Below are 20,631 nucleotides of genomic sequence, written 5' to 3'. Positions count from 1 at the left end.
AGTACTACAGTAGTACTACAGCAGAGCAGAGGCAGCACGTCAGTGTTGTAGTGCAAAGATCCAGGAAGCGACCGTTTGTGTGACCGCAGGTCTTCATGGCGAGCAGCAGGCACGCTCTGGATTTCAGACTCTGTTTTCGGCACATCTTGGCACCATGTCAAGAGTCACCTCCATGCATAGATTTATAGACAAGAACGGGGGTCATAAAATGTGTCCTACAACTAATAGGATGGCAGTATATGGATTTTAAAACAGCAGTAATATGATCTAGTTAAAACTGGCAACAGCCTTCTGAATCAAGTGTAATTTATTTACAGACTTTCTGGAGAAACCTGAGCGCGATGCATTATAGTTGTCAGCTGTACTTCTAATGAAAATGTGTAACAGGCAGCGCCGGCATGATGGAGCAATGCATGACTGTACTAACTCACTAACCACATAACAGTTACGATTCTGTCATGACTTGCATTACAAAGGCTCTTCAATTATGATGATCGATGGATTGAAGAAAATCATCAATAATTCTTTTCCTTGAACAGTAATCAGCTGACTTCAGCTCGTGGACGTGGAAAAAGGTTCAGGTGTACTGTGATGTGGAAAAGTTTCCCCCCTTCCTGATGTCTTCATTTCCTTTGTTTGTTTTTCGTATTTGTCGCACTCACACACTTGTTTCAGATCATCAACACATTATGTCGTAATCTGCTGAGAAACAAGTCGCTGGTATCTATCCGTCTGGACAAGGTTACAGAGGCTTTGTGTCTCCACTGAGCCACAGTGAGAGTCTTTATCCACACATGGAGAGAACCTGGAACAGTGCTGAAGCTAGAGCAGGGCGATATGGCCAGAAAAATATTTATCACGATATATATTTGAAAATTTGCGATAACGATATAACTGACGATATAATTGATGCGAGAAAAAATACAACTCCACAACATTACTAGCGCAAAAAGACAACCTTAACTCGGTTTCCCTGGGTCTTTTCCCGTGTTGTAGTTGTGTGTCTTATTTTGAAAGAAATATTTGCGTTACCATAGCGACCTGAGAGGAGGATGTTAGTCTCAATGTTGTTGGTGCATTTCTGGAGGACGCTGCTAATAAAGTTACACAACTACTCAGTGAATTCACGTTTATTATTATATTTACAAAATCCCACAGTTTTTGTCTCGGTCCTATCATTTTATTTTGTATTTATCCGCCACACCTTAAAGGCCGGTCCGTGAAACTAAGCGCTGCTGTACAGAAACATCTGTGCCACATATGGACTATGTGTCTCAGATGTTCCCAAGTCCCGATAGGAGACGCCACCAAAGGTGGTCGAGAACAACAGTCCAAAGTCCCGGGGGGGGGCTTCAAGTTTCAGACAGATAAGCAGCTCATTGTCAGCCAACCAGGCATAGTGGCAGCTGACAAGGAGCAGAAGACTGTAGTTAATATAGACGTGCAAATCCCAGCAACATTAGAGAGAAAATAAAGGAGTACCAGGGGCTGAAGGAACAGCTGGAGCAGATGTGCAAAGTCCAACGTGGGACCAATGGTGACAGGAGCATTAGGAGCGACCGAGTTGGGAGTTGGTCTTGTAATCGGAAGGTTGCCGGTTCGAGCCCCGGCTCGGACAGTCTCGGTTGTTGTGTCCTTGGGCGAGACACTTCACCTGCCGCCTACTGATGATGGTCAGAGGGGCTGATTGCCTCGCTTCTGTCAGTCTGCCCCAGGGCAGCTGTGGCTACACCTGTAGCTGCCTCCACCAGTGTGTGAATGTGAGAGTGACTGAATAGTGGTATATAAATGCAATCCATTATTATTATTCTAACCCAAACAGTGGAAGTGCAGCTCCAGCAGATTGCAGGTACGAGACCTCTGATGGGCTCCATCAAGAACAGCTAAGATACAAACATTAATTAAGTGAACATTAAAGTAATTCAGTTGTCAAACGATTGTCTCGTGATTTTTCCCGTCACGCTTTTGTCTGTCAGAGCCAATTCTAACTGTCTGAATGGCAAACATGTGGCCAGTATGAGTTAATCTGGCTGCACCCCAGTATATAAAAACCCATAAACCAAACTCCAGAATACTTAAGACTCTACCTGAGTCAGCCGACCACTAATTAATAGCTTGCAATAAAAGCCGTCTGGCAGCTTGGAGTTTCTCTCAAATTGTTGGCCAGGCGAGGGACTAATTAATGGGGGACACAGAGTTTAATTAGGGAAATATAGATGATTAACATCTTCACCTTTCCTCAATGACAGGATTCAGGCAGAAACTTTTAGAATAAAAGAGAAGATACTGCAGAAGTAGATCCACCGCTGCCTAAACGTGGTCCATGAAAAGAAGTACGGAGCAGGTGGATGTGCTGCTTTTAATCAACACACAAACAAACTCATTAGGAACCAGCAGGGCCACAGGATGGTATTTCTCTGTGCACTGTGGCTGCATCAAAAGAGCTTGTTTCCAGTGGTATTGTCGTGCATTATTATTATTATCACCACTTTCATTATGCATTTCACAAGTTTGAAGGTGTGAAGGACACTTACAAATCCTGACAGATGGTTCTTGGTAACGCTTGTTCATTTCTAGAAGATAAATAAATAAGCAGAAAGCTCCCTCAGCAGGAGCGCTAAAGATGGGTCGGGGGTGGGTGAGAGTGGCTCAGTAACACTGTGCCAGCCTCTCCGTGCGAGGGGGCGGTGGAAAGGTGCTGAGCTCTGCTCCCTGTGGAAACGTCACTGAATGCCAGAGGACGCGAGCTGTGCAGAACGGAGACTTTCTGCTGCTCATCTGACTCCAGTCAGACTGCAGATCGGTCCATGTTCAGTCAGTGTGCAGAAAGCTTGGAACATAGTTCATTTAAACCAGGCTGATTCGGTCTTTTCAAAGGAGTAAAAGAGTAAAAAAACTGATTGAAGAAGAAATGCCCCTCTTGATGTACATCAGTGCTACACTGATTTCTTAACAACCCTGTTTCCTAACTACAGGAGAAAGATGCACTATTTCCTCCAAGCAGACGGATCATCGGAGCAGCGTCGGCCACGGTGCCACTTTACAGTCAAACTACATTTTCATGGCTTGCAACCCAGCAGACAGCCAAAACAGGTACAGGTGAGGACGGATAAATTAGTGAGTGTACAAACATGCAGCTCTGTGCATAAAGTGCAAGCTTCCAGATGTCAGGCACATGAAACTGCCGACTGAAAACACACCAAGCAAAGACGCGGTGTGACAAATACGGCTAATCCACACTGCAGAAAACCACACTCTTCAACGTCTGTGGTGGACCTACAGCTTCCCACAGAGGACTTGTTAGATGACATAAAATAACAGAAACGCTGTCAATATGGAATCCACTTACTTTCTGCGATGATGGATCTTCCCGTCCAGTCGTCGTTAATCATCTGGATATTTCCAAAATGGACATCGCTAAAAAAGATGCGGTTGGCTCCAGCTGTCTCCTGACTGTAGTCAAAGGCCAGTGTTATGACATTCTTGAAAAAAGCGGGATTTTCAAAAGGCTGCACGGGTGAGTTGAGGTCATTTTCATCAGAAAGGTGGATGCTTTTCAGGATAGTCCTTTCAGAGTAGAGTAGATAACCTTCATAGCGCTCGCAGGCAAAGCCATCCTCTGCCAAGCGCCCGTGTGCACAGGAGCAGGTCCGGCGACCGCTGCCCAGGTGGAAGCACAGCTGCTGGCAGCCTCCGTTACTTCTGGCACAGGGGTTGGTGCCTTCAAAGCACAACATGTGTTTGATTAGTCACTGGCAGCCGTTTCTGCTGTGAGCAATCACGTTTAAATTGGCCCGCCTATACAAGTCAGATGAAAATCCAATCTACGGTCTGGGAGCCACAAATTTGCAATTCGATTGCATAAAAATCTACGAGCATAATACGAGACAGGAAGTGAAACTGTGCGGCTATAATGTTTGAAAACGCACCTTTTTCTCTGCCTCTGGTGAAGACCGTCACATCTTTCAAATTAACCCCTAGACCGCTCCTCATGGTCACAGCCTCACTGGGATCCGTCTTCAAGCCTCGTCGGATTGAACCGTTCGAGTGGGCCCTGAAAGTCAGGAGAGTCGGAGAAGAACAATAATAAGGTTCTCTGTGTGAGCGTGGCGGGGTGAAGGATGGGGAAGTTACACAGACATGCTGCAGGAGGCATCCTTTCAGCTGAAAACACTAAAACAAAACTCAGCACTGAGGACATTTTATACACATCAGAATCTACATCTAAATTCAGTTTTATTTCACTGTCATCATCACAGACTAGAGGGGACCGTGCTGCCGAACTTTGGAATAATCTTCCACTTGATATCCGCATGTCAGAATCCAATGAATCGTTTAAATCACTCTTTAAAACTCACCTGTTCAATGTAGCCTTTGAAGCTAATTAGTTTGGACTTCCACCTGGTCTGCATTTGTGTTACATAACTGTAGTTGTTACTGTAACCATTACTCTATCTTCTTTTCTTTGTCTATTGTTGGAATTCGCCTGCAGCACTCGTGTGAAGCACTTTGATGTCTTTTTAAATGTGCTATAGAAATACATTTTGATTGATTTTGTTTTTAATTTCAGACCTTTGTCAAACCCTAAAACAAACACTAATACTTGTCTGGAGTATTAAAAAAACAGGATTGCGCCTGCTGTGTAATATTTCTCCTTGGAAGCCTTGAAAGGAGGGGAAGGGCGCTGCCAGGTTACTATAAAGGCTTTGCAGGCAAATGCAAGAGTTTGCATTTGAGAAAATAACAAATTACCTGTCAGACCAGTAGATGTAAGGCCCAAACACGGCCACGGAGAACAGGTCTACGTTGGCCATTGACAGTACAATCTCCCGGCTCTCACCGGTCTCAAGGTTGATCCTCTCGATCTTATCCGTGCGTGCGTCGCACCAATATAATGTATTTTCCTGGAAGGTAATTTTAAAATGCATAACACAAACTGCAGCTCTTTGTATGGTTAAATGTTAGGCACAAGACTGTAAGGTGAGCAAGGAGACAGGTACTCTACATGATGTATTGTCTGTGTGCGACTGTACCTCATAGTCTATGGAAATTCCATTGGGCCACGTGATGCCCGAGCTGACCAGGGTAACCTGGTCTGATCCATCCAGGCGGGAACGGCCGATGCAGGGGTTCTGACCCCACTCGGTCCAGAACAGATATCTGCCCAGATACACCTCATTTATTATTTGAACTGTAGATTTTTAAAACATTTTTATCTTTGTTTAGGTAACATTTGCTTTGTAGTATGGTGCATATTAATGCTTAGAGCACATTTGGATACATTGTAACATGTTCTTATGCATTTATATAATTATCCTCGACAAAGCAAGCTGCCCTAAATGTCACTTTACTCTCCACCACTCTCTTAAAAGAGGTAAATTGTGGACAAGTATCTCTGAAATAGGTTGTATAATTAAAATAATGAGCGATCAGTATTATGAGGATGAACGTGAGCCACACTGGATGCTGGCAGCAGGCAGGACGGGTACAGCCTGCCATCTGCATGGCTCAGCAGAAGTCAGCACACTTGGCAACGTCGTGTCAGTAAGTGCTGCTTACTGGAGACTGACTGCTTTACTGTGCTGCTGTAAGTGAACATCCTTGGACATCTGAAGCTTTAGACGGATCCAAACAAGCCTGTCTGGCACACAGCAGCCACACCAGAGTCTAAGTCAGCCATTTTTTTCGCTCTGTGAATTTGATATTAACGGGTTCTGTGAGCTATGGTGGTATCACATAATAGGCTGACTGGATAAAGTGGCCACTGAGCGAATATGCGATGAGCCAGAATTGGCTTAATAAGACCTGGTTTGGTTTCTAGTTTTAGCAGCAAATGTATTTAATATATCTGCTGTTACAGTAAGTGGTTTCTAAAAGTATAGAGATGGCACTGATTGTAGGCTAAACAAACACACGCACAGAGTCATTTCCTACCCCTTCTGTGGATGTACAGCGATGGCTCTGGGCTGATCGAGTCCTTCTGATATGACCACTGAGCGATATGCACCATTCAGGCGAGAGATTTCAATTAGATTGAAACCGTGGTCTGTCCAGTAAAGGTTGCCTGTTTGGAAAGAAGCAATATTCATACATGTAATTAAAGTAGAATTCATCCTCCAGGACACAGAAGTTAAAGACACAGTTCTTTGCCTGCACTTTGTCACCAAAGCCTAATGGCTTTTGGCAATTCAGATCGCAACAATGACATCGACTCGGTGCTATAACTAGAGGCGTGGCACCTAAAGTGTGAATTTTCAACAATCGATACAAACTTGACAGCCTGTGGAAATGACTCCAGGGCTCCAGCAGTGACGGTACTAACCAGCGATCCAGTCAACAGCAATGCCTTCCACACGGCTGATGCCGGTGGTAATGACGTCCTCCCTCCAGGTCTGGTCACGTTTGGCTCGGGATATTCTGTTCAGTCCCATGTCTGTCCAGTACACAGTATCATTCCCTGCAAAATGCACCCTACGGTTAATAATAGGAGACGTGATGAAAGCGGCTGCCACAACAGTATCCGTGCCCTCAAACTAAGCAGCTCATGAAAGCACATTTTACTGTATCATGGCCCATTTCACCAGATTTTGTGTGACACAATAAAGCATGATAGCAGAAGCGCTAACAACTCAGGCACAGGTCCTTGTTGACATGCAGCTGCTGGATGGAAAAGGCAAATGTTGGGAAAATTTTACAGGGCAGAATACGGCTCCATGCAAAACACGGTGTTGGTAAAACTGTAACGGGCCCGTTATCATTTTACGGCGCTGTTAAATAAGCTAATAAAATAGCGTGGTTTGCCTTTTTTATACTCTTGTCTTCAAGTGGATCTTTCTGTATGATTGTCAGTTAGGCTGCACAGGTTGTTAAGAGGGTAGCTGGCGTTATATGTTTAATTGCACGTTCGTATTCCCACCGCCTTTACACTCTGTTAACACAGAGATGATATATGACATAACACAGCTGCAGGGATTTCATCTGTTCTGCTCCAGCAACCTCCATTCTCTATAATGACATGTAAATGTTATGTGTGAGCTATCAACTGCTGTTCTTGGATGGGCTTAGTAATACATTTGTGTGTTCACCTGTCCAAAATAATAAAGGTGAGGACCATCATCAATCTTGTTCTGTCCTTTAGTAATATCTCATTTTATATTCAGGTTATTTCCTCTTTTCCAAAAGTCGTGGTCACACTTCAAGATTTCCAACGACCCCTGAGGTCTCTCGGATTCAGAACGAGGTTTTAAGTTTTCAAGATAGTCGAGGGATGAGTCACTGACTTGTAACTACTGTATAATGAGGGACCTGACTTGGCTTTTTCCCTGCACTCAGACTTTTTCTTAAGTCTGCGAAGGTTCGCAGTTGTCCAGGTCATAGCCGTCTGAGGCAGTGTTTCCCAAACATAGGTGTGCTGTGAGAAATGATCAGGTGTGCTGTGGGAGATTATCTGGTTCCAACTCATTAGTACTCTAAGCGATCAGCGTGAATAATGGGTAGAACAATTATTTCTCTACCACTAGAGGGCAGAACAACCGGGAGCAGCCAGCCTACCAAAATGACTCCAAGAGTCCATCAACGACTCATCCAGGAGGTCACAGAAGAACCCAGAACAGACCTGCAGGCCTCAGAGTTCAGGGTTCAATGACAACAAAGAGCAGAAATGACATCTAGCTGCCAAGAGCGAAACAACCAGTTATAATGTTTATTGGGTCATTACTTTTTCACATGGGCAGGTTTAATCAGCTTTTTCAAATTAATCAATGAAATTATTTATCAATAGAAAATCATATTTTTTAAACCATTATGTAAAAACTCCATTTTGTATTTACTGTTATTTTTGTCTAATATTACAATTTGTTCGCTGATCTAAAACACTGCAGCAAACAGGAAGCCAACAGGAAGCAAACAGGAGGCAAACAGGAAGCAAACAGGAGGCAAACAGGAAGCCAAGAGGAGGCCAACAGGAAGCCAACAGGAAGCAAACATGAAGCCAACAGGAAACGAAAAGGAAGTAAACAGGAAGCCAACAGGAAGCAAACAGGAAGCAAACAGGAGGCAAACAGGAAGCCAAGAGGAGGCCAACAGGAAGCAAACAGGAAGCAAGCAGGAAGCCAACAGGAAGGGGCATGTACTTCTGAGCAGTGAGTTTATTGCACAAAAGGGCAAAACTCTGCAGAAACAGCTGCCCACTGCTCCTAATTCAACATCAGGCCTTTACAACCACCTGTAAAGATGAGCGATGTTGAAACAGAGCGCAGGCCGAGCACAGCAAGGACTCACTGCCTGAGTCACAGCTCACAGTATTACACATAACATGTAACATAAGTAAGAGGTTATGTGTAACGCATAACTAGATGGTTGAGGTGCTGCACTGCAATAATTAAACTAGAACCGCTCACCCCCATTAAATACTCATGACTGGTTTATGTTGTTATATACGCTCTTGAACCATGAAATAGAACTGGCAGCGTGATAATGTGACTGGAATGCCGCGCGTGGCATGACAGGAGCAAAACTGTCCTTGAGAACAATCACCTTTGTGGTGATCAAACTTGGAGCACCTCAAATACCAAGCAGATAATATTCTGAGCTAAAGTCCCACATTAAGTAACAGATGCATGAGCGAATGGTGAAAAGTGCATTATGAGAAAGACGACTGACCTTTGACACTCATCCAGGGCCAGGACGTGTGGGTGGTCCTCCTCTGAAAGCGTCACCACAGCTTGCCTACTGATGGCGCCCGCTTGACTCTGGTCCACAGTTTGTCTGGTGATGGTGGATGTAGTGGAGCTGGTCCAGTACAGAGTGTCCCAACCTTTGTGGTAAGCCAGACCTTCCACTGAACCCACATCTGAAACAAGAGAAACATCAGACCACGGAGCAACAAAGTGACCTGAATGAGAGTCGGCGTTACGAGTCTGCCTTTTTATTCTAGCGAATAACTGAGTCACATGGGAAAAAGAATCGTAGGAGAGCAAGAGCGCCCATCTAAAACATCACATAGAGTAAAACGAAAGAAATAATCACTTTGGAGCTGGCATTCATTACGTTTATTGTTCATTTATTTATCTGTAAATGCAGATTCCAGCTATATGCCGCTGTCATCTCGGGCTCCAAACCTCAGAGTTGTCTGTTGTGTATAAATGTGTGAAAGTACTGACTTTGCTTGTAACAGATGGCAGGCTCCAATTGTGTTAGAATTGGGATCGTGTTTCTTTTCTGATTGACAGGGAAATAACTTCATGCCTCACTACACTGGACAGACAGCTATTTGTTGATGCTAAAGTCACTCAGGAACCGAATGTGTTTTCATGGCAAACCAATTTCCAAAACATAGAATATGAAAAGACCTTTGCAGTCTCTCTTGTTATTGCATGAATATGACTGACAGAGATGGAACCTCCAGAGAGACGTGATTTTCAGCAGAGAATCTGGTCATGTTCATGTTTGATTACTCACTGCAGTTTTCTTTTTCTACCCTTCGATTTATCGACTGAATATGACTTTCAGCGTTTCTCAATATCACTATTGTGGAGAAGTAAGGTCACAATAACTGCATTGTTGATCTAAGTTATGAAAGTGATGAGAAAGATTTTAAAAACAAACAACAGCAAAAGCACCAGCAGAAAATATCCACCCATGTGTCCATGAGCCCACTTCTCATCAGTATATCCTGGATCCTCAACACAGACCATATTAAGGTGTGCAACATCCAAGGCACTAATGCTAGAGTGGTCAGTTTCCCTGGTAAGTCCCATACACATACCAAACACCAGCTATTGTTCTAAAGATCCAACCGTCAGGACTCAGGCTTCAGATCAGGCAAAGGTGCCCCGGAGACTGTCCAACAACACATAGCAGCAGGAAGTAAGGCTAGCTGGGGCCGTGTACACATAGAGGCTGGGATAGTGCACACCAGCGGTCCCCAACCCCCCGGGCCACGGCCTGGTACCGGTCCATGACTCGTCTGGTCCCGGGCTGTGAGAGTTGAGGCTCGGGTGTGAAATTTATGGTTTTCAGGGTTTTTATCGTTAACTCGGTTTCCTGTGATGTAGTTGTGTGTCTTATTTTGAAAGAAATATTTCTGCGTTACCATAGCGACCTGAGAGGAGGATGTTAGTCTCAATGTTGTTGGTGCATTTCTGGAGGACGCTGCTAATAAAGTTACACAACTACTCAGTGAATTCACGTTTATTATTATATTTACAAAATCCCACAGTTTTTGTCTCGGTCCTATCATTTTATTTTGTATTTATCCGCCACACCTTAAAGGCCGGTCCGTGAAACTAAGCGCTGCTGTACAGAAACATCTGTGCCACATATGGACTATGTGTCTCAGATGTTCCCAAGTCCCGATAGGAGACGCCACCAAAGGTGGTCGAGAACAACAGTCCAAAGTCCCGGGGGGGGGCTTCAAGTTTCAGACAGATAAGCAGCTCATTGTCAGCCAACCAGGCATAGTGGCAGCTGACAAGGAGCAGAAGACTGTAGTTAATATAGACGTGCAAATCCCAGCAACATTAGAGAGAAAATAAAGGAGTACCAGGGGCTGAAGGAACAGCTGGAGCAGATGTGCAAAGTCCAACGTGGGACCAATGGTGACAGGAGCATTAGGAGCGACCGAGTTGGGAGTTGGTCTTGTAATCGGAAGGTTGCCGGTTCGAGCCCCGGCTCGGACAGTCTCGGTTGTTGTGTCCTTGGGCGAGACACTTCACCTGCCGCCTACTGATGATGGTCAGAGGGGCTGATTGCCTCGCTTCTGTCAGTCTGCCCCAGGGCAGCTGTGGCTACACCTGTAGCTGCCTCCACCAGTGTGTGAATGTGAGAGTGACTGAATAGTGGTATATAAATGCAATCCATTATTATTATTCTAACCCAAACAGTGGAAGTGCAGCTCCAGCAGATTGCAGGTACGAGACCTCTGATGGGCTCCATCAAGAACAGCTAAGATACAAACATTAATTAAGTGAACATTAAAGTAATTCAGTTGTCAAACGATTGTCTCGTGATTTTTCCCGTCACGCTTTTGTCTGTCAGAGCCAATTCTAACTGTCTGAATGGCAAACATGTGGCCAGTATGAGTTAATCTGGCTGCACCCCAGTATATAAAAACCCATAAACCAAACTCCAGAATACTTAAGACTCTACCTGAGTCAGCCGACCACTAATTAATAGCTTGCAATAAAAGCCGTCTGGCAGCTTGGAGTTTCTCTCAAATTGTTGGCCAGGCGAGGGACTAATTAATGGGGGACACAGAGTTTAATTAGGGAAATATAGATGATTAACATCTTCACCTTTCCTCAATGACAGGATTCAGGCAGAAACTTTTAGAATAAAAGAGAAGATACTGCAGAAGTAGATCCACCGCTGCCTAAACGTGGTCCATGAAAAGAAGTACGGAGCAGGTGGATGTGCTGCTTTTAATCAACACACAAACAAACTCATTAGGAACCAGCAGGGCCACAGGATGGTATTTCTCTGTGCACTGTGGCTGCATCAAAAGAGCTTGTTTCCAGTGGTATTGTCGTGCATTATTATTATTATCACCACTTTCATTATGCATTTCACAAGTTTGAAGGTGTGAAGGACACTTACAAATCCTGACAGATGGTTCTTGGTAACGCTTGTTCATTTCTAGAAGATAAATAAATAAGCAGAAAGCTCCCTCAGCAGGAGCGCTAAAGATGGGTCGGGGGTGGGTGAGAGTGGCTCAGTAACACTGTGCCAGCCTCTCCGTGCGAGGGGGCGGTGGAAAGGTGCTGAGCTCTGCTCCCTGTGGAAACGTCACTGAATGCCAGAGGACGCGAGCTGTGCAGAACGGAGACTTTCTGCTGCTCATCTGACTCCAGTCAGACTGCAGATCGGTCCATGTTCAGTCAGTGTGCAGAAAGCTTGGAACATAGTTCATTTAAACCAGGCTGATTCGGTCTTTTCAAAGGAGTAAAAGAGTAAAAAAACTGATTGAAGAAGAAATGCCCCTCTTGATGTACATCAGTGCTACACTGATTTCTTAACAACCCTGTTTCCTAACTACAGGAGAAAGATGCACTATTTCCTCCAAGCAGACGGATCATCGGAGCAGCGTCGGCCACGGTGCCACTTTACAGTCAAACTACATTTTCATGGCTTGCAACCCAGCAGACAGCCAAAACAGGTACAGGTGAGGACGGATAAATTAGTGAGTGTACAAACATGCAGCTCTGTGCATAAAGTGCAAGCTTCCAGATGTCAGGCACATGAAACTGCCGACTGAAAACACACCAAGCAAAGACGCGGTGTGACAAATACGGCTAATCCACACTGCAGAAAACCACACTCTTCAACGTCTGTGGTGGACCTACAGCTTCCCACAGAGGACTTGTTAGATGACATAAAATAACAGAAACGCTGTCAATATGGAATCCACTTACTTTCTGCGATGATGGATCTTCCCGTCCAGTCGTCGTTAATCATCTGGATATTTCCAAAATGGACATCGCTAAAAAAGATGCGGTTGGCTCCAGCTGTCTCCTGACTGTAGTCAAAGGCCAGTGTTATGACATTCTTGAAAAAAGCGGGATTTTCAAAAGGCTGCACGGGTGAGTTGAGGTCATTTTCATCAGAAAGGTGGATGCTTTTCAGGATAGTCCTTTCAGAGTAGAGTAGATAACCTTCATAGCGCTCGCAGGCAAAGCCATCCTCTGCCAAGCGCCCGTGTGCACAGGAGCAGGTCCGGCGACCGCTGCCCAGGTGGAAGCACAGCTGCTGGCAGCCTCCGTTACTTCTGGCACAGGGGTTGGTGCCTTCAAAGCACAACATGTGTTTGATTAGTCACTGGCAGCCGTTTCTGCTGTGAGCAATCACGTTTAAATTGGCCCGCCTATACAAGTCAGATGAAAATCCAATCTACGGTCTGGGAGCCACAAATTTGCAATTCGATTGCATAAAAATCTACGAGCATAATACGAGACAGGAAGTGAAACTGTGCGGCTATAATGTTTGAAAACGCACCTTTTTCTCTGCCTCTGGTGAAGACCGTCACATCTTTCAAATTAACCCCTAGACCGCTCCTCATGGTCACAGCCTCACTGGGATCCGTCTTCAAGCCTCGTCGGATTGAACCGTTCGAGTGGGCCCTGAAAGTCAGGAGAGTCGGAGAAGAACAATAATAAGGTTCTCTGTGTGAGCGTGGCGGGGTGAAGGATGGGGAAGTTACACAGACATGCTGCAGGAGGCATCCTTTCAGCTGAAAACACTAAAACAAAACTCAGCACTGAGGACATTTTATACACATCAGAATCTACATCTAAATTCAGTTTTATTTCACTGTCATCATCACAGACTAGAGGGGACCGTGCTGCCGAACTTTGGAATAATCTTCCACTTGATATCCGCATGTCAGAATCCAATGAATCGTTTAAATCACTCTTTAAAACTCACCTGTTCAATGTAGCCTTTGAAGCTAATTAGTTTGGACTTCCACCTGGTCTGCATTTGTGTTACATAACTGTAGTTGTTACTGTAACCATTACTCTATCTTCTTTTCTTTGTCTATTGTTGGAATTCGCCTGCAGCACTCGTGTGAAGCACTTTGATGTCTTTTTAAATGTGCTATAGAAATACATTTTGATTGATTTTGTTTTTAATTTCAGACCTTTGTCAAACCCTAAAACAAACACTAATACTTGTCTGGAGTATTAAAAAAACAGGATTGCGCCTGCTGTGTAATATTTCTCCTTGGAAGCCTTGAAAGGAGGGGAAGGGCGCTGCCAGGTTACTATAAAGGCTTTGCAGGCAAATGCAAGAGTTTGCATTTGAGAAAATAACAAATTACCTGTCAGACCAGTAGATGTAAGGCCCAAACACGGCCACGGAGAACAGGTCTACGTTGGCCATTGACAGTACAATCTCCCGGCTCTCACCGGTCTCAAGGTTGATCCTCTCGATCTTATCCGTGCGTGCGTCGCACCAATATAATGTATTTTCCTGGAAGGTAATTTTAAAATGCATAACACAAACTGCAGCTCTTTGTATGGTTAAATGTTAGGCACAAGACTGTAAGGTGAGCAAGGAGACAGGTACTCTACATGATGTATTGTCTGTGTGCGACTGTACCTCATAGTCTATGGAAATTCCATTGGGCCACGTGATGCCCGAGCTGACCAGGGTAACCTGGTCTGATCCATCCAGGCGGGAACGGCCGATGCAGGGGTTCTGACCCCACTCGGTCCAGAACAGATATCTGCCCAGATACACCTCATTTATTATTTGAACTGTAGATTTTTAAAACATTTTTATCTTTGTTTAGGTAACATTTGCTTTGTAGTATGGTGCATATTAATGCTTAGAGCACATTTGGATACATTGTAACATGTTCTTATGCATTTATATAATTATCCTCGACAAAGCAAGCTGCCCTAAATGTCACTTTACTCTCCACCACTCTCTTAAAAGAGGTAAATTGTGGACAAGTATCTCTGAAATAGGTTGTATAATTAAAATAATGAGCGATCAGTATTATGAGGATGAACGTGAGCCACACTGGATGCTGGCAGCAGGCAGGACGGGTACAGCCTGCCATCTGCATGGCTCAGCAGAAGTCAGCACACTTGGCAACGTCGTGTCAGTAAGTGCTGCTTACTGGAGACTGACTGCTTTACTGTGCTGCTGTAAGTGAACATCCTTGGACATCTGAAGCTTTAGACGGATCCAAACAAGCCTGTCTGGCACACAGCAGCCACACCAGAGTCTAAGTCAGCCATTTTTTTCGCTCTGTGAATTTGATATTAACGGGTTCTGTGAGCTATGGTGGTATCACATAATAGGCTGACTGGATAAAGTGGCCACTGAGCGAATATGCGATGAGCCAGAATTGGCTTAATAAGACCTGGTTTGGTTTCTAGTTTTAGCAGCAAATGTATTTAATATATCTGCTGTTTACAGTAAGTGGTTTCTAAAAGTATAGAGATGGCACTGATTGTAGGCTAAACAAACACACGCACAGAGTCATTTCCTACCCCTTCTGTGGATGTACAGCGATGGCTCTGGGCTGATCGAGTCCTTCTGATATGACCACTGAGCGATATGCACCATTCAGGCGAGAGATTTCAATTAGATTGAAACCGTGGTCTGTCCAGTAAAGGTTGCCTGTTTGGAAAGAAGCAATATTCATACATGTAATTAAAGTAGAATTCATCCTCCAGGACACAGAAGTTAAAGACACAGTTCTTTGCCTGCACTTTGTCACCAAAGCCTAATGGCTTTTGGCAATTCAGATCACAACAATGACATCGACTCGGTGCTATAACTAGAGGCGTGGCACCTAAAGTGTGAATTTTCAACAATCGATACAAACTTGACAGCCTGTGGAAATGACTCCAGGGCTCCAGCAGTGACGGTACTAACCAGCGATCCAGTCAACAGCAATGCCTTCCACACGGCTGATGCCGGTGGTAATGACGTCCTCCCTCCAGGTCTGGTCACGTTTGGCTCGGGATATTCTGTTCAGTCCCATGTCTGTCCAGTACACAGTATCATTCCCTGCAAAATGCACCCTACGGTTAATAATAGGAGACGTGATGAAAGCGGCTGCCACAACAGTATCCGTGCCCTCAAACTAAGCAGCTCATGAAAGCACATTTTACTGTATCATGGCCCATTTCACCAGATTTTGTGTGACACAATAAAGCATGATAGCAGAAGCGCTAACAACTCAGGCACAGGTCCTTGTTGACATGCAGCTGCTGGATGGAAAAGGCAAATGTTGGGAAAATTTTACAGGGCAGAATACGGCTCCATGCAAAACACGGTGTTGGTAAAACTGTAACGGGCCCGTTATCATTTTACGGCGCTGTTAAATAAGCTAATAAAATAGCGTGGTTTGCCTTTTTTATACTCTTGTCTTCAAGTGGATCTTTCTGTATGATTGTCAGTTAGGCTGCACAGGTTGTTAAGAGGGTAGCTGGCGTTATATGTTTAATTGCACGTTCGTATTCCCACCGCCTTTACACTCTGTTAACACAGAGATGATATATGACATAACACAGCTGCAGGGATTTCATCTGTTCTGCTCCAGCAACCTCCATTCTCTATAATGACATGTAAATGTTATGTGTGAGCTATCAACTGCTGTTCTTGGATGGGCTTAGTAATACATTTGTGTGTTCACCTGTCCAAAATAATAAAGGTGAGGACCATCATCAATCTTGTTCTGTCCTTTAGTAATATCTCATTTTATATTCAGGTTATTTCCTCTTTTCCAAAAGTCGTGGTCACACTTCAAGATTTCCAACGACCCCTGAGGTCTCTCGGATTCAGAACGAGGTTTTAAGTTTTCAAGATAGTCGAGGGATGAGTCACTGACTTGTAACTACTGTATAATGAGGGACCTGACTTGGCTTTTTCCCTGCACTCAGACTTTTTCTTAAGTCTGCGAAGGTTCGCAGTTGTCCAGGTCATAGCCGTCTGAGGCAGTGTTTCCCAAACATAGGTGTGCTGTGAGAAATGATCAGGTGTGCTGTGGGAGATTATCTGGTTCCAACTCATTAGTACTCTAAGCGATCAGCGTGAATAATGGGTAGAACAATTATTTCTCTACCACTAGAGGGCAGAACAACTAGAGCAGGGCGATATGGCCAAAAATATTTGATATATATTTGAAAATTTGCAATAACGATATAACTGACGATATAATTGATGCGAGACAAAATACAACTCCACAACATTACTAGCGCAAAAAGACAACCTTCCATTTATTTTCACTTAAACAAGAAGCTGGTTTTTATGTACATTAAAGCTTTATAAAAATGTAACAGTGCAAATGCAAATTCCTTGCTGAAAGTTTAACCAAAAGGCATTTCCAGTAGAAATGGGCTGACATATCCTGAGCATAACCATGTATAATATCCACTGAAGTTAAAAAGAGGTGCTTTGCAACATTAAACTGCAGTGTGCAGTACGTATTTTTCGGACCATAAGGTGCACGGGATTATAAGGCACATTAAGCGAAACAAAGCAGTCAGATAAATCAAACTTTATTAAACTCATTCTTCTTGCTTCCTCCACTTCTGTACCATTGATTCATTAATGTTGAATTCTCTGGCAGCTGCTCTATTCCCATGTTGTTGCAGTATATTAATGACTAACCTCGTATTGTGGATGGATTATCTCAGTTGTTCTCCTGACTGAAGTTTGGTCCGTTTACAGCATCCTGCCATGCGATTGCATTTGTCTCTAACCATGAGGAACCTTCACGTTAACTTTTATAAGTGGAAAAGTGTTAGTGTTCGTCCTCCAGCTTCACTGTTTATGTTATGCTAACATAGCTGTGTCGCTAGCGATCACGTAGCACATCATTATATACCAGCTAGCCCAACTTCAGTAACCCTACAAACGTCACTGCTGTTTAGTTTCCTGTCTTCATTTATGTTGGAAGTGATAGCAGAGCTGTACGTTTGATTTTTTTCAGAAATCTCTCAGTCAGAACATGCTATATCATGCTTAGGTAACTAGCGAAACTAGCGAGCTAACTTCCGCTAGCTTCCTGCTAACTTCTAACTCTGTTAAATGTAATAACTTTTGTTTTCATGGATGCCTGGAAGTTAAACTTCATAGTTACACCTGGTAAAGCAGCAATGCTGATCGTTTTATTAAAGATGAAAGAATTTAGACAGTTTTTAACTCTCAGTGATGCTGCAGTGTTCGTTTGACCTGAAGCATACGGAGTTTAGGACCCAGATTACTCCCAGATTTAAGGGCATCTTAGTCCGACAAATACGACATACGACCCGCTTGCATGTTCTGCAAAAAAATGTGCTTTGTCGTGTATCTGACGGACAAACACCAAACCAGTTCCACATCACGAAGTTGCACCATTTTTACAAACCAATTCTGGTTCATCTGTTTCACTCAACAATCGGCCATGTGCGTATGAAAACAAAGGCACTGCGCATGCGCGTTTTACTCCCATTCTATCGCGATATTTCATTTTCCTATCGTTGCCTAACATTATACCGGTATTACCGTGAACGGTATAATATGGCCCAGCCCTAAGTACAACTACCTGCTCTAATTAAATGGTTGCCAACTGCCAGTAAACAGAAGACAAAGAAGAACAACACTGCCCATAATAGCTAATAGCCCCTATAGATAATAGGGGTGCAACGATACACAAAATTCACGATTCGGTTCGATACTTTGGTGTCACGGTTCGATATTTTTTCGATACAAAAAAAATGTTCATGCCTTTTTAATTTGTCATTTATTAAAATTATAAATATATATTTTAACTCAAAAGTACAGTTTTTAAATTTAATGTTGCTGAAACAACAAAGTAATAAAATAATAAATCTGATGGAGAAATCCCTCATCTTTGGAAAAGAGAGTTTATTACAGAGAAATGGCTCTTTCCAAAATAAAAGCTCTACTATCCGCTTCTTCTGGGCTATATTCTCAGCAGCATATTAAACATATCAGGTCCCCATAAGGAGAATCCTGTGCTAACGGCTGTCTAAATGACTCGGGTAAAGTTGTAGCATGCTGCTTGTTGTTTTTGTCTGCTTCCACTTGTCTTTGCACTAGGATGATGTCGGAGTAAATGTGCAGTCATATTCGTTGTGTTCCCACTAGTGCTGTCAGCGTTAATCTGAAATGACGTTAACGCCACAACACGGCAAATCTCCGTTAACGAGCTACCGCGGATCACCCCGTGCGTGGGGCTGGAACACGTTAACGAGCTAACTGCGCTAACGCACTAGTTCCCACCCATGTAATTGAGCATGCGTGGCACATCCAACATACTGTTTTACTTTAGTCCATGACGCTTACCTTCAGGGTCATACGTCACATGAAAACCAAAATAGTTCCAAAGGCCAGATCTGAATGAGGGTGGGGGAGGTTCAGTTTGCCATGTTGCAACGACAGCTTAACTTCTGTCCTGCTAGCTTGCGCTGCGCTCAGTGGCTCTGCACTCGACAGTGCAGCCTGGGCGGAGTAGTCGAACACAGATTCACTGAGCGCTCAACACAGACAGCATCGTCAGAAGGAAAGTTGATAAAATAAATTAAAAATGTTGTATTGTTCCATACATATGCGTACCGAACCGAAAGCACTGTATCGAACGGTTGCACCCCTAATAGATAAATATCTGAAAAGAAAAAGTAGTCAGTCTGACCTGGTCCTGGTGAAAACTCTGACCCAGGAAAGGCCCAGCGTGAGTAGTGATCAGAAGAAAGCAAAAAATCTATAGTGGGGACAAACCGAGCCAATTCTACTATGTCTGGTGCGCTGGGGAAAATGATCAATATGCTTTTTGTCACATTTTTGTTTGGTGGTGTGCCATGTGATTTTTCTAATGTGAAATATGTGCCGTGGATCCAAAAGGCTGTGAAACACTGTCTATGGAGTTCAAAAAGAAGGTTCTCTAAGTTAAACTTTAACGAGTCCAGTCACCGTCTTTTCAAGCTTCTTAGAAGTTTTTCTTAATAAGAAATAAATGGATTTAATGAACCCTTTAAGACTTTAAATCTAATGGCATCACTTACTTCAGTTTCTTCACCAGGTTTGATGTTTTGGGAATTCTGAATATTTGTAAACAATTAGTTTGCACCATTTTCACATGATTCATGATTTACATCATATAATGATATCTTTGCTCTAGCAGTGAATGAGTTTATCTTTGCCAGCATGCAATAAGGATGCTGTCTGGGATGTGTCAGCTGGAATAATGATTTAGAAGCTAAAGATTGAGTTATTTTAACAGCCTCCAACATTAAAGTAGACATTTATAGAAGAAAGAAAACGGTTCTCACTGAAGGTACAAACAACAAACACGATTCACCACTCGAGGCAAAAACACAGCGTCAAATACAACCAGGCTGCTAAGGAGCTAACAGCTGGTGACGAGCGACCTAGATGTAAACAGATGACTCCACGAGCATGCAAGCTCCACATCCCAGGAAACGCTGCATGGCTGCATTTACATGATGGAAAACCAGAGCGTTAAGGAGCTGGTTAAAAAACTCGAGCAAAGGTACAACATCGCAGCCTGTGAGGATATTACTCAGGCTCCTGAAGACGTACAAAGTTAATTAGTGAACGTGGTCCTCTGCTCGTTTACAAAGAACAGTCGAATTTTGTGATTTTTGATAGTTTGGCTTTAATGGAGGTGGTGGTGGAATCAGATTAAGAGTGAAAAGACTGCCAAAAGTCAATAAGGGTTTCCCATTGCTCTATTTTCTCCCTCCCCGTCACCTCCCCTGTCATCTGTCCTCCTCCACGACACCCAGAAATCAATCTTACACATTTTGAAAAATGTCCCAATTCCGGTCTATCTGGGAGAGACGATGGAGAGAGAAGCTGAGGATGCACAGGTGTGGAAGTGTTTTTACGCGTGACGGATGAAATATATCAATCATGTCAGGAGCAGGACTAAAGAAATGAATCAAGTGTTCCTTTGTATTTATAAGTTGTTTCATTTTTTATGATAACACCTTCCCTCCACCATTTGTGATGTGAGTATGACATCTAAGATCATCAAACAGAGCAGCAGGCTGTAACAAACCAAGACTCGCATCACATTTAATTGACACGGCTTGGAACAAGGCTGAGAGAAAAGCACGTCTGCTGCTGCACAATGCCTTAACTCCACCCCTC

General features: G+C 43.7%; 2 protein-coding genes across 7 annotated transcripts in view; both read right to left on the bottom strand.

Moving 5' to 3' along the window:
* lrp1bb (low density lipoprotein receptor-related protein 1Bb) overlaps positions 1–20,631 on the bottom strand; it is a 262,657-nt gene that overhangs the window by 71,168 nt on the left and 170,858 nt on the right. For all 6 annotated transcript variants that reach the window (XM_042221787.1, XM_042221788.1, XM_042221783.1 and 3 more), the window contains 7 exons: positions 15,385–15,519; positions 14,997–15,126; positions 14,095–14,221; positions 13,814–13,965; positions 12,991–13,115; positions 12,411–12,782; positions 8,662–8,851 (listed from right to left, as the gene is read on the bottom strand). In XM_042221787.1, the coding sequence (XP_042077721.1) occupies positions 8,662–8,851; positions 12,411–12,782; positions 12,991–13,115; positions 13,814–13,965; positions 14,095–14,221; positions 14,997–15,126; positions 15,385–15,519 (1,231 nt within the window). The remainder of the gene's footprint in view (positions 1–8,661; positions 8,852–12,410; positions 12,783–12,990; positions 13,116–13,813; positions 13,966–14,094; positions 14,222–14,996; positions 15,127–15,384; positions 15,520–20,631) is intronic.
* LOC121814695 (low-density lipoprotein receptor-related protein 1B-like) lies at positions 1,173–7,527 on the bottom strand. Its single transcript, XM_042221789.1, has 6 exons — positions 6,323–7,527; positions 5,935–6,064; positions 5,034–5,160; positions 4,753–4,904; positions 3,930–4,054; positions 1,173–3,721 (listed from the first exon to the last, which is right to left on the bottom strand). The coding sequence occupies exons 1-6, from the start codon at positions 6,429–6,431 to the stop codon at positions 3,330–3,332; spliced, it is 1,035 nt and encodes a 344-aa protein (XP_042077723.1). The 5' UTR covers positions 6,432–7,527; the 3' UTR covers positions 1,173–3,329.

Source organism: Haplochromis burtoni, unplaced genomic scaffold, assembly GCF_018398535.1.
Source record: "Haplochromis burtoni strain Fernald_Lab_line unplaced genomic scaffold, NCSU_Asbu1 Contig_74, whole genome shotgun sequence".
Lineage (NCBI taxonomy): Eukaryota > Metazoa > Chordata > Actinopteri > Cichliformes > Cichlidae > Haplochromis > Haplochromis burtoni.
Note: the sequence above shows the minus strand (reverse complement) of the source record. Positions and strands in the feature narration are given on the sequence as shown.